The sequence below is a fragment of the Lipophrys pholis genome, assembly GCF_963383615.2.
Source record: "Lipophrys pholis genome assembly, chromosome: 5".
NCBI classification, from domain to species: domain Eukaryota; kingdom Metazoa; phylum Chordata; class Actinopteri; order Blenniiformes; family Blenniidae; genus Lipophrys; species Lipophrys pholis.
In genome coordinates, this window is record NC_137628.1 from 16,049,057 (window position 1) to 16,062,355 (window position 13,299).

General features: G+C 39.4%; 1 protein-coding gene across 1 annotated transcript; it reads right to left on the bottom strand.

The window, feature by feature from the left end:
• Positions 1–10,646: 10,646 nt before the first annotated feature.
• On the bottom strand, positions 10,647–10,976 carry LOC308109814 (snaclec 5-like; the record flags this gene model as incomplete). The annotated part of the gene is made up of 1 exon (XM_080463620.1): positions 10,647–10,976. One exon carries the CDS (start codon positions 10,974–10,976, stop codon positions 10,647–10,649), a length of 330 nt encoding a protein of 109 aa, XP_080319746.1.
• Positions 10,977–13,299: the final 2,323 nt, after the last annotated feature.

The window sequence follows — 13,299 nt, forward strand, 5'->3', positions numbered from 1 at the left end:
GCAGTCAGGCAAGTGTGGTATTTCACACAAAAACAGACGGCTGGTACCTCAGCCCATACCACTCTTAAGGTCACATGATCCAAATTACACCATACTAAGGTCACATACTTAAAAAATTAAAACCTAAATACATTTAGACAGAGGTATGGGTGTACATGTTATATAACATAGTTTAAATGTAATCATTACCGAGAAAATCCAAAAGGAAGCATGAAATTGAGGCTCGAGGCTTGTCCTGGGTGGAAAAGCAGCAAGAGTGAGTGCAAGTGGTGGTGACAGCAGGGTCATTAAACTGTTTTCCCCCTCCTGCTGCAGTGGAAAAGCAAAACATGTGGGAACCTCAACCATGTACGTGGAGAAAGAAGGAAGGTGCACATACACTCTCATTCTTTAAAAATAACAGAGAAGAAACCTGAGCGTGAACTGTTGTTGATATAAACTGAGAGCGTGTGGGAAAGCCTCCAGTGAGACTGTGCAACATGCCACCTGCCTCATAGAATATTATAATGAGTAATGGGATATGTGCTAAATCTGACATCGACATATGGCTCCCGTGTTGATGAACTGTGTCGTTTGAAACCCACAGAGCATTGTAACGTTACATAAGAGAGCGACGAGCAACGCTGGCTTTCTGGAGAGAAGAAACAGGCCTGGCCAGCAGCAGCAACTCCAGTCACCAGCATGCACTCAATTCTCCCTCTGGTGGAAGTTTCACAACAAAGTGATGGATAAATCATTAAATCAGTACGGTAGGTACACTCAGAAAGGGGCCTGAAGGGCCCCTCAGTTTGCAATAAATAACTGTATCAACATCTGTACATTTTTCTTGGATGGACCAGTCTTGTTTGAGTCACATTTCTCTCAGGAGGGTTCCTTCTTTCTGACTCTTGTGTTTCCACGTTGATCTGATCAGCAGTTTAACCATCTTGTCATTATTTTCTCAGATTTCTTTTGTCTATTTTTTCCCACCAGTTTCTTATAAGTAAAACTGCTTTATGCAGTCTTTGGCTTAGTGTCAAGGAGCTGGATGAGCCAGCAACAGGCGACTCTATCTTTTCCTTAAACTTCCACAAGATGGAACCAAACACTGGATTATGAAGAGAAATCAGTCTGCCCTTCCAAGATTTGATCCAGTGCTCTGCATCAATTTTTCTGTGGCAGTGCAGACATATAGAAAGCACAAAATTGAACAGCATGAAATCTGATGTTGATTATATTCCAATGCTGAGTTTTGCGTTATTTTATTTTCAGGGTCAATGATGAGAGCTTGAACCAGAGGAGAGTATGCATATAAAAGACTAAAGGTTTTCTCTTTAGCTGATGTGTCTCTTAGGAGGGAATAAGCAGATGGTTGACAATGAAAACATTCATCACCCGTCAGCACTTGCTATTTACAGATCGGCTTTATCGATACTAATATCAGACGATTTCAGCTTGCTGGTGTACCATTGTTTAATATTTGGCTGCTTTTGTCTGTCCTCCTCCACTTGCTCACCCTGCCTGATCTTTAATTAAACTCTTATCAACAGACTGTGAGTAGGTGGCGGAGCTGATGAAGGATCCTTTCTCCTTCTTTTCTTTCACTCGTTTTTCTTTCTTCCCCATTCTTATTGCTTCAATTCATTTCCTTTGACTAACCCCCCCCCCCCCACACACACACACACACCCGCATCTTCCCCAGATTGTGACAGCAGAGGGCTTTGAACCTGGTTTTATTCTGAGCACGCTCTTGTCTCCCATCACCCATGGTCTCGTGATTAGACACCCACCCTCACTTCTTGGCAGTCACTGGGGTTCACAGCAACCAACTGACAGGCAAGGAAAAAAAAAAAGATTTGCCCAGGTAGAGTTGCAGCACCGCCTGAAGACGTGTAAGCCTAAATATCCCACTTGTCTGGGAGGTAGGGATTACCCTTTGGCCAGCTGCTAGTCTTCATTTCCCACATGGGGGCGCTGGGTTTGAAAAGCACAAATATGGAAGCTCGTTACACATAAGCCGTTTTAAGGGTAAATGCATAGTAGATTTTAGCTTTGGGCGCTTGATGGCAATTTATGTAAAAACTGAGGGAATTACACCAAGAAACAAGTAATTTGGTTTTGGTCGGAGGCATATGCTCACGAGCCGCTGGTAGCACTGTCATTCAGGCTGTTGTTTTTAACATGTTATGTAGACCCTCCCTTATGTAGACCCTGAAGTCTCTTAACGCTATGATTAGCCATGCTTTTACCTGCCTACAATATGCAGTGTGCATGGTATATAGGCAGTATAGATCCAGAAGGTCTCAGATTGTGAGTGGGTGTGTGAATGTAGACTTCGTGCATCTCAGATCCTATTCAGAATGTAAAAGGAAGCTCAATATAATGGAAGAATACTGTCTAATATAAAAACATCAATGTCTCACCATCAAACTCCTTCGACTGGTTTCTCACACCTATCTAACGCCTCCGCAGGTCATTCATCTTTGGAGTCTTTGGGAGTCATGAGGCCCTTCTTTTTTCACTCCCTATCTACCACCCCATGACACTACACCAATCTAACGTCATTATCACTGTCGCAGGGGAATTTACAACACTGAATTGAAACTCATGGGCAAAATCTCCCAACCTCTACCTTTACTTAATAAGATGTGCACACAAAACACCTTGAACAAAACAAGAGCTCCTTGGGTAACAAAGCTTATCGTACTGTGTCAAGTTGTACCTCAGCATGAGAGAGTATTTCAAAAAGATGACAGTGGGCTGGTCACAGATGTGGGGTGCATCGTGCTTATGAAGGATCTATGCATTTATAACATATAACCCAAATGCAGTCAAGGAACGTGTAGTATCTGTATGTCCATCTGTCTTCTTGATCACTTTATCTAATTCATGGTTGTGGGGGGCAGCAGCTCATCCCAGTTCACTCTGGGGGGTCAGTATATCACAGGGCAAATATAGAGGGAGACATACTCACATTCATACCAATAGGCTATATAGCATCACCAACTGACCTCACATGCATGTTTTTGGACTGTGTGAAGAAGTACAGTAGAGTTTGTTGTCTCACACATTTGATTTGAGTGTTTATCAAATACCTGCAAAGCTGCTGTCTCTGAAGGCGGCTTTACAAAGTTTACTGGCATGGCACCAGACATTCCTGTTTGTATATCTGTCTACATTGTATTATTATTATTTTTTTTATGTTATTCTTATTTTATGCTGGATTCATTCTTTCCCTCTCAGCCATGTTCTAGCTGCCTCTCCTCCCTCTCCAGCTGTCCCTGGTCATGCAACCCAGTCTCTTCTGCAACATCCTACCTTCTCTACTTCCCCATCCATAATTTCCTTCTCACCATTCTTCACAAGCACTCATCCCTCTTTCCTCATTCCAGTGGAGAATATGGACATGAGCTGCACCACAAGCCGATCAGAAGCCATCAGGATAGACAGACTAACTCAGATATCTCATGTCGGCAACATTTATGGATAACACACATCTCTACCCTGTTTCTTTCCTCCACCCTTCATTTCCCTCTCCTCTCCATCCCCCCTCCTTGGCTTGCTCCGACCCTGCTGGAATGAGGTTGTTATGAAGATAAATGACGCCTCTCTGCTTCCTTACCCTGATCCCATCTGCTTCCTTCACAGTTGCAGTTGGGAATTCCCAAAGAATTCTCTCGTTCCTCGGAGCTTCTCGCCTGACAGACTCACTGCATAATTTTTATGTCCACGAGGAAAAGAACGAAAGGACTATACATGGTTGACTGGAGTTAACTGAAGACATTATGGTGCCGTGATAGTGTTTCAGGAGCTTGAAGCTCATCAGATTTCAATTACGGAGGAAATGAAGTGAAAATCTGAAGAGGCTATTTGACAATCAGGGTTATTGAGCATTTTGTCTGGCATTACACTGTCTGGTATGATTCAACAGATGAAGGAAGCAGCAGTTCAGGTGAAATCAGATTCAGCGTGTTGCGCTTTGACAGTGGACAGCGCAAATTAAAGAGCATAATAACATTGATGGAAATACATTTCTTTTAACATTTAAAAAGATTGATTACAGAAACTGTTGAATTAGAGCACGAACTGCTTAATAGGGGGGCTGGAAATGAGAAAGTAGATAACTGGGATCAGCCGGAGAGCATCAGAAACACTTTAATGTTTTCTTGTTCTGTGAAACAGTTTTAAAATGACAACAGTCCAACATAATGGCATTGCCTTTTTAAAAAAAAATTTCATCTGGAAGCTGCAGGTTCCTGGAGCCTTTGATGGATGATGAGCAGCTGTTCCCTGTCAAGAAGAGATGCTGCAGTAAGAAGAAATGATTGAAGGTAGTTTTACTTTGTCATCTTTATTTGGAGCCAAACATGAATACTTCCTGTAATAATGACAGAAAAGTTCATTTAAAAGTGCCACATTGCAGCAGTGGCTTCCACAGTTACTACTCAAAAAACAAACAAACATCTGAAACACTTTGAATCTCATGTCTGGTGGGGCAACAAATGTGCATGTGCTCACTGTGTCTACGTGGATTTTCTCTTGCTTTTCGAACTTCCTCCCACTGTGCAAGCTTGTAGGGCTAATTGGTGAATTTAGATTAGCCATAGGTGCATGTTATCCCTGTGATGGATGAGGAACATGATTGGGTGTATTAGCATATCAAACCTAAAAAAAACAACCAATTCTGCTTGCTCTGCAATATCGAGTTTCCTCCAGGAAACTGTGATTCCAGACCTTGATCATTATCTTGAAAAATGGGTTTCCAGTTACACCAAACATGATGAACTTCAGCATGCACTCTGTCATTGTAACAGACTGTAATGGCACAAATGTGAAATCATTGGCTGCTGCTCTTAAGTAATCTAGTATGCATCAGATTGCATTTTACCTTGCAACCAGCGTTGTGGAGGTTGTGTCACAGACTACACGTCAGCCATTCAGTTTGAATAATGTCACAAGTGTGGCTACAAGGCAGGCTGGACTAGAGGGAGTTTTCCTGTTCTAGGAAACTGCACCACAGGAATGAACACAAACTTAAGGCGTTTCTGCTCCAACACAGCTGATTCCCATCAACGGATTTTCATCCAGCTCTGCAGAAACTTGATAACGACCCGTTTATTTGATTCAGGGTTGTTGTCCACTGTCTGAGGAAATGTCCTCGAAAAACAACATCCATGCTTCTGTCTTTAAAAAGCCTTTCACAGTCACATGCAGATCTCTTGCACACTTTACAGAAACACACCTTCACTATAAAAGAGTTGAAAAAACCCTAGTAAAGACCATAGTAAATTGATTCAGTTCTTGCTTTGAATTAACAATAATTGTGCTCATGAGAGCTCATAAAACTATGAATGTATCTATGAAAGAGAAGGAGGACATTCAATTCAAAACGAAGATAGAAAATAATCCTCCCTACACACACGGTCACCTTGAGCAACTTGCCGAGGAAGAAATCCCGAGACCTTAATATTTATCGAGGATACAGTGCAGCCTTTTGGTTTTACTCACTTAAACCTTGTTTACACATTCAGATCTTATACTTGTTTAATCAGTATAAATGCATATATTGTGGAAGGTTAGTTACACTAACATGAACCAAGTGATTAACCCCGGGGTCACTGCAGGTGCAATAGATTTCTCAACTAATACATTTAACTGGCAAATGAGAGGATTTAGTGCCATTGACATTGCAAATATTGGAAGGTGAATGGTTGGACCCAACAATCCTTAGATGTGCCTTCATTAACTCTTGACAGGGCAAGTATTTGGTCACTGGTGCTACTCTATGCTTTTGTAGTTGTCTACAACTACCACATAATATTACAAGCAGCACAGTTAACAAACATCTCTTAATCCATGTTAGTGCAACCGACTGATGTATTTATGTTTATAATGAGAACATTTATGAAAAATTGTAAACAACTATTTGAACATGAGCACTCAATACAAAAACAATGCTGCTGGTGACTACCATTTTTAAACAAAATCCCAATAACTCTTTTCAGTCATATTTAGTGGCTTTTCTTTCTAAATGATACACAGCAGTACTCAATAATATACCGACAATGTTTAAAGTGAGCTCAGGAAAGACGATTTAGAACATTTCTTCACAAGAAATTTATTTTTAATTTGTCTGGATAATATCCGCAAACACATTTATTAACTGAAATGGGATGTTTTGACAAAACATACTCAACAGTTTTACACTCCATGTATTCTTTTCATTGGGATTTCTTCACAAAAACCGCCAGGAATAAATCATGTTCAGAAAGAGTAATCCCTGACCCAAACATTGTTCTTGTTGCTGCATCTAAGTGCATCTAACCCTTCAGGTAAAGCATTTAGGTAATCACCTCTGTGTAATCACTGAAATTAGGGTAATAGAAGTGCATCTGGCAAGTATTCACAATGTATTGCTCTTTTCACATTTAGTTTTGTTACAGCCTTATTCCAAAATGGTTTGAATAATTTTTTCCCCCTGGAAATTCTTCACAAAAACACCCCAGAAAGAGATTTGTTTGAAATGTTTGCAACTTTAGTGAAAATAGAAACGTAAGAATTCAAGGTCAAAATTGAGCAGAGGTGCTTCCTGTTTCTACTGACCATCCTTGAGATGTTTCAACAGCTGAACTTGAGTCCACCTGTGGTCTATTGAATAGATTGGACATGAGTTGGAAAGGCACACACGTTTCTTCTAAATTTCTAGAGTTGACAGAGCACGTCAGAGCGCAAACCAAGCGTGAAGTCAATGGCATTGGAGAGATGAGACGCATCAAAATCAAACATATGAACCAGAATCTGATTCTCACAAAAACTTGTTTTCTGGGCTGCAACCGAAAGTCAAAGGAATTGTCTGGAGACGAATTTCACTTAAATAGCGCTTTTCAACTGCTTGAGCAGCCCCAATATGTTTTACATTGTTGGTTCCATTCACCCATTCACACACCAATGGAGGCAGCTGCCATGCAAGGTGCCTAGTAAATCCATTGGGAGCAATTTGTGGTTGAGTGGTGGGTATAGGTGAACATGGGAATTGAACCTGCAACATTCCCATCGTGAGATGACCGAGAAATGTTTATGTCGCACAGTGGCTTCCATCATGTGTCAATTGAAGTAGTTTGGAGCCAGCAGGACTCTTCTGAGAGCTACCTGGCCATTTAAGTGACCTTAGTTAGAGAGGTGACCAGTAACCCGATGGTCATTCTGTCAGAGCTCCAGCGTTTCTCTGTGGAGAGAGGAGAACCTCCTCGAAGGATCACCATCTCTGCAGCGATCCACCTATCAGGCCTGTATGGTAGAGTGGCTAGAAAGAAGCCACTGCTTTGTAAAAATCACATGGCAACACCTCTGGAGTTTGCCAAAATGCACCTGAAGGACTCACAGACCACGAGAAACCAAATTCTTTGATCTGACAACATAGAGATTAAACTCTTTAGCATGAATGCCACGTTTTGAGGAAACTAAGCACCGCTTATCACAGTGATGCATGCAAAAGATAGGTGTGCCAAGCTGATATTGAAAAAGGCTGTGATTGCTGCACCGGCTGAATCAACAAAGTAGTGGCAAAGGCTGTGATTACTCAATATACATGGGTTTTCATAGTTTTGTATTTCTAATAATTTTGCTGATGTTGTATTAAAACTTTCTTTGACATTGACATTATGGGGTATTGTGAGTATGACTGTAAGGAGAAACAATGAATTCAATGAATTTTGGACTAAAGCTGTAATATAAAATGTGGAAAAATTTAAGCACTGTGAATACTTTCCAGGTGCACTACAGCTACAGTATATAAACCTCTACATTTCTGGAGGCTCCTACAAATACAATACCACGGTTTTAGCATGAATGTGTGTTCATCTCAAAACAATGGCTGGATGTTGACACTTGAGAGGAACGAGACACAGTGTGAGAAAGACTTTCCAGTCCCTGCAGCTTTCAGTTTCATGTGAGGTTCGATATAATTCCCCACATCTGAGATCAATGGGGGCAGCCCCCTGATTTGAAGCTTGGTAAATGGTAGTTATCAGCTGTCTTCATTTCAATACTTATGCTCCACACAGGGCAAACTGATCCTATTTGTACGTCCAGTGGTTAGATCTAATGCCAACTTTAAGGGCTGCAGTAATTCTAATGGGAGCAAATTATGTCCATCAGATGACATTTGAGGTTTGCAAAGAAGGACACATGGAGGTGCTTGGGAAAAGAACTGTGACAGCGGACATAGGCCAAGCTAAGCTAAAAAGCTACGTCAACCCATTATACCATAAAATGCATATAATTTACAGGACATGTGTCTTCTCTTCAGTATTGGATAAGTCACAGAAAATTCTTCTCGACACGAGCTACTTCTTCACAAAGTAATGAAATTACTGAAATAAACAAAAAAGCCAAAAAAGGTTAGGAAAGCCATTTATTTTGTTCTATCACTTCTTCTTAGCCAAACATGGTACACTATTTTCAACCCATAAAGGCAGGACCTTTATATATGTGACAGCATTTAGGAGAGAAATAAAACATTTTATTGGGTGGTATTTATAGGTGATTATTACTGTCAAAAAAGCAAGCATCATGACAACAAAGAACGCGTCCACTAAACACTAATTTTCCTACTTTTTGTAGATAGTTTATTTACTTGGAAAAGTAGCTTGTGCATGAACTGTCTGTTTTTTGTCTTCTTTAATTGGGATTAGAAAATAATGAGATGCAGTGCATAACATACAGGGAGAAAGAGCACAGGGAATGGCACAAGGGCGATGGCAGACACACATGAAACGAGATGAGAGTTTCAGGGGAGCACAACCAGCCACAACGTGAAACATGAATACATAAAACATAAATGTAGCATGAACATAAATATAAAACAGAAACTATGAAACCATAACCCATAACTGGATCAGGTGAATTGCTGATCGCTTACACACACACACACCAACGGCTGGTGCGCCTGCAAGGTTGATGCAGAGTGAAAAGAAGTGAAGAAGAAAAAAAGATTACCTCAAGGATAACAACTAAGAACAAATTCAAACAACTTGCTATGTTGACTAATATCCACTTTCTAAATCTAAAGTCTTATATTTTCCTGATTTCCTGATTTCCACTTGGCCCATGGTCATCTTTGTCATCAGACCTCTTCAGTATCTGTGAGGGTGAATAAAGGAGGAATTTAGTTATTTTATTATCTCTTGCCCAATCTTTGTTGTGTGTTTTTAATCATTTCTTAAGCAAATTCAAACAACCTTCAAAACTTGCCAGAATATGAAATAGGCAGTCACACATGTCGCTTTAATCTGTTCACTTTTCAGAGGAAACATTAAATTTTCCATTGGACCCAAGATTTCTATATTCTTTTTAAAATTAGAAGAAGTTTATTTATTTTGCCCTTGAGAAACAAATCTTCACAAATTTGCTTCTTATTTGCAATGGTTTTGACCGTCAACGTTGTCCTAATTCACTCATATTTGAATTGTAAAATACTTTGTCGTCAACAAGTATTTTACTCCACTGTCCATATATGCAAATTGTTTTCATCTTATTCAGAGAAGTTGTTACAGAATGCTGGTAAAACTGACAGCCAGACTTTATTTTTTGGGGTGTGATATCATTATTTGAAAATAACTGAAGAGCTTCTCGACTAGCAGACCGCGAGACTTGGAATAACTACGTTTTGTTTGTTGCTGTGCTTGTGTCTGTATTATTGTTCAGCTGATGCTTTCAATATCTTAAGTGTTAAAATCTGGTCTGGCTTGTGAATTACTGTTGTTACCCCTCAGTGTGTATGTGTGTGTGTGTGTGTCTGTGTGTGTGTGTGGGCGTACGCTCCAAATCCAGCCAAAAGAATAGTGTATTGTCATGACCCATCAAGACACCTTGTTTTAATTTGTTAAATGAAATCGATGTGACCAGATAACAGTCTTAGATCAATCACTATTGAATGCATTAGCTGCCATTGGAATGGAAGTCATTTAAATTTTCTCCAAATACATGTAGTGTGTCTTACCGTGTGTTTTACTGAGCAACATTGAGTTTATATGACCTGGAGGTTTTTGGAGAATAAAGCCATACTACCGTGCTGGACCCTTTCGTCGCTCTCATGACAATGTCTGAAATGACTCTTCCTTTGTCACAATTTGTATGTTTTATTTAATCTAGACAATTAATAAATATCCAATGAGAAGTAAAAGCACTCAGAAACATGTCTTATTCACCAAATAAGAGAAAAATATATTGCTTTAACACCACAATAGAGTAGTTATTCATTTTTAGGTTGAAATAGATTTACTTGTGAAATAACATCAACACCAAGAACAAACAAGGATAAGAAAATTATATTTTAGATAGCAACTGTCATATGTCAGAGTTCACACACGTTATTATGGTACTTTATCCTGAAGCAACATAACTAAAATATCAATTAGACAATCACCGACACTCCTCAAAAGCATTATAATATTCAGAGTCAGTTACAAGACAAAGTCGTCAATGCCTAAGTGTCATGAAAGCCTTGCACAGCAAATAAGGGACAGACAACGATGTAACAGTGGAGAGATTGAAAAAGGAAAATTAATTGTCCTATATTTTCTATTCACAAAACATTGTGTTTAGGTGTTGCAACATTCTGTTGCTAAAAAGAAGCCATACATTTTGAGCCTGCTTGCCAGAATCTGTCAGGTGCAGAGGAAGTAACGTTTCTCCACACAGTCATAGTGGCCCCACAGTCCCGTCGATGTTAGAGCTCCGCAGCGTCTCCACACTGGACACTGCTGATCGTTTCCTTTTTCGTTCCACGCTTCGTACACCATAGACTTGCCGTCCACCCACAGCCACTGGTCAGCGAGCAAACGCAGGCCGATCCACACAGGTTCAGTCAGCTGATTGCGCCGCATCACAGTTTGGGCGAGAAGGCGCTCGGTTCCAGAGACGATGCTGATCAGATCACTTTGCTTCTCTCTGCAATGCTCCATAGCATCCTCCCAAGTCTTCTTCTCATCCTTCATCACAGATATCTTGATGCAGTAAAAAGGCAGGGTAATGTTTTCAAAATAATCATACCATTTCCCATTGAAGTAGATCCATCCTTTGGTCGCTCTAAGCTTGTAATTATTTGGCTCTCCTTTGGCCCAGTTTGTGTGTGTAACGTATTCCTCTCCTGACCATTTCCAGCAAGTGGCATTTGCAGGATCTTGTTGAAGGCCGATCCATGCCAACCAAAACTTAAAGCCCCCTGCAGCTTTTAGGATCTTCTCAGTATCATTCTGGTCATTCACATAAGAGAGATCGGTGAAATGTTTTCTACAGTAAGTCTGAGCGTCTTTCCAATTCTTGCTTTCACGGACCAGATGGTGTGTTCCTACTTCTCCCTTAACTTCTGCACAAAAAACAGAAGCAAAAAAGAAGAAAAATGTATGTATTTCCATGGTTATTACCCTGAAAGTCAATCTGACACTGCCCACTGCTGCTGTTGATTCTGTAATGGTGTTATTGCAGTGTCAATGCTCTTAAATGTTTGATTTTGCATGTATTTTGACTGGTTAGCAAAAACCAAACATCCCCCCGCTCCACCCTTTACAGATGTAAAGTAACTTGTGAATTGAGAAAATGTAATTTTTCATATTCCTAATTGTCTCTTTATCAGGCCTGCCTTACTGGAAGGCATATCACTTTGTTGATAGCTAAGCTAATGTAACATATTAACATAAACTGAGATAAAGTACAAATAAACGAACAACAGAAGATCGCTCTCTTTATTTGAGGAAGCCACTTCATTACAATATAGTAGGCACACCCTCACTGTTTCTGTTTCTGTCAGAAAATGTTCAGGATGGATTTGTTTATTGAAATAGTAAATGCACTTCAGACTACGGATCTGGATAAAGCTAATGGTTCACTTATATGAGAAAAGTATAATAAAAGTGAATAAATCAGTAATTGTAATTGTATTATGCATTTCATACAAGTAAATGGTAACTAATTGAGAAACGTAGTGAAGTTATTGTAAAACATTTATATATAATGTTTTTTTTTCTCCCACTACACCTCAACCCAAACTTTGAAGTATTTTTTACAGTCACACCCATGTACAATTTTGTAGTCACAAATTAACCTCAAACACTAAAACTCAGATTGTTCATTATTACTATTTTCATCATTATTTCCTAAATAATGCTGTTTTCAGGAAAAATGTACAATCTGAAATGATCTAAATGCATTTAATGTATATGTGTGGATCATTTACATAGTCACAGTTCATGTTACTCTGACAAGTAGACAAAGGGAATATCCAATAGGAAACAAGATACATTAAATGATTAAACTCTTGGCTCATTTAGCAGTTGGCAACTTTTGTGGCATTACTTTGGTAATAGTTGTAGAACTGATATGAACATACTTCAGTACTGTGAATATGCTTCATTTACACAACACAGATCTTCTTGACAAATTATAATAAAGTGCATTCACACTGCCTTGAGGTTTACCTCATTAGTTTCAACTGCTTACCAAAGCCAGTGTTGAATAAATATAGCCCAAAAAATAAGGAAATCTGACTTTGGTGAAGAATCTATTTAAAATAGGTTATCAGTCATGGCTAAATCACAAGATGAACAGTTGTAAAAGACACACAAATAACAAGATATTCAAATAAAGACTGACCTCTATGGTATGTTGACACAAATTGCCACAGTATTAAGTATGACAAGTAAAACCATTTTATGTGAAAGATATATGAGGTAAATATATTATTGAGACTAGAAATTATTCAATAGCAGTTTCTTCAAGTTTGACCAATGGATCGAAATAATGTAGAACCAAGTTGTTGCCCATGACTACTCGTTTGTTAAAATAGACCACCATGAGTGAAAAGTGATGAAATGATCAATTTGGTGTTCTGTGCTTGTGGCTCTGGAATCAGCAGCTACAGTAGCACATTTCTTCATCTGGAGACTATTGAGCAGCATAATAATGATTTAATTCTGGTTCGGTATTTGTGGTTTCATTGTATTGGAGAGTTTTCTCACCTCTCTATTTTCACACCATAGACAGGATAAACTTAAACACAGTGAAGAGCACTGGTGTCTACGTTGAAAGTTTTGAAAGGAAAAAAACAGCAATATCATTATGCCATTTTTATTGCTGAATATTGGTGAAAAACTCCTCTCCCAGAAACAAACAAACAAAAAAAGGTCTGCCAAGTGTGTCTCATACTTTCTCTCTGCGCCCTCACTGCATCTTCTCGGCTTCGGTCTCCGTGTTGAGTAATGTCTGCTACTCTACAAAACAATGTGATCTCTGTTGAATAAATTAGTAAAATCAGCTCCCTGT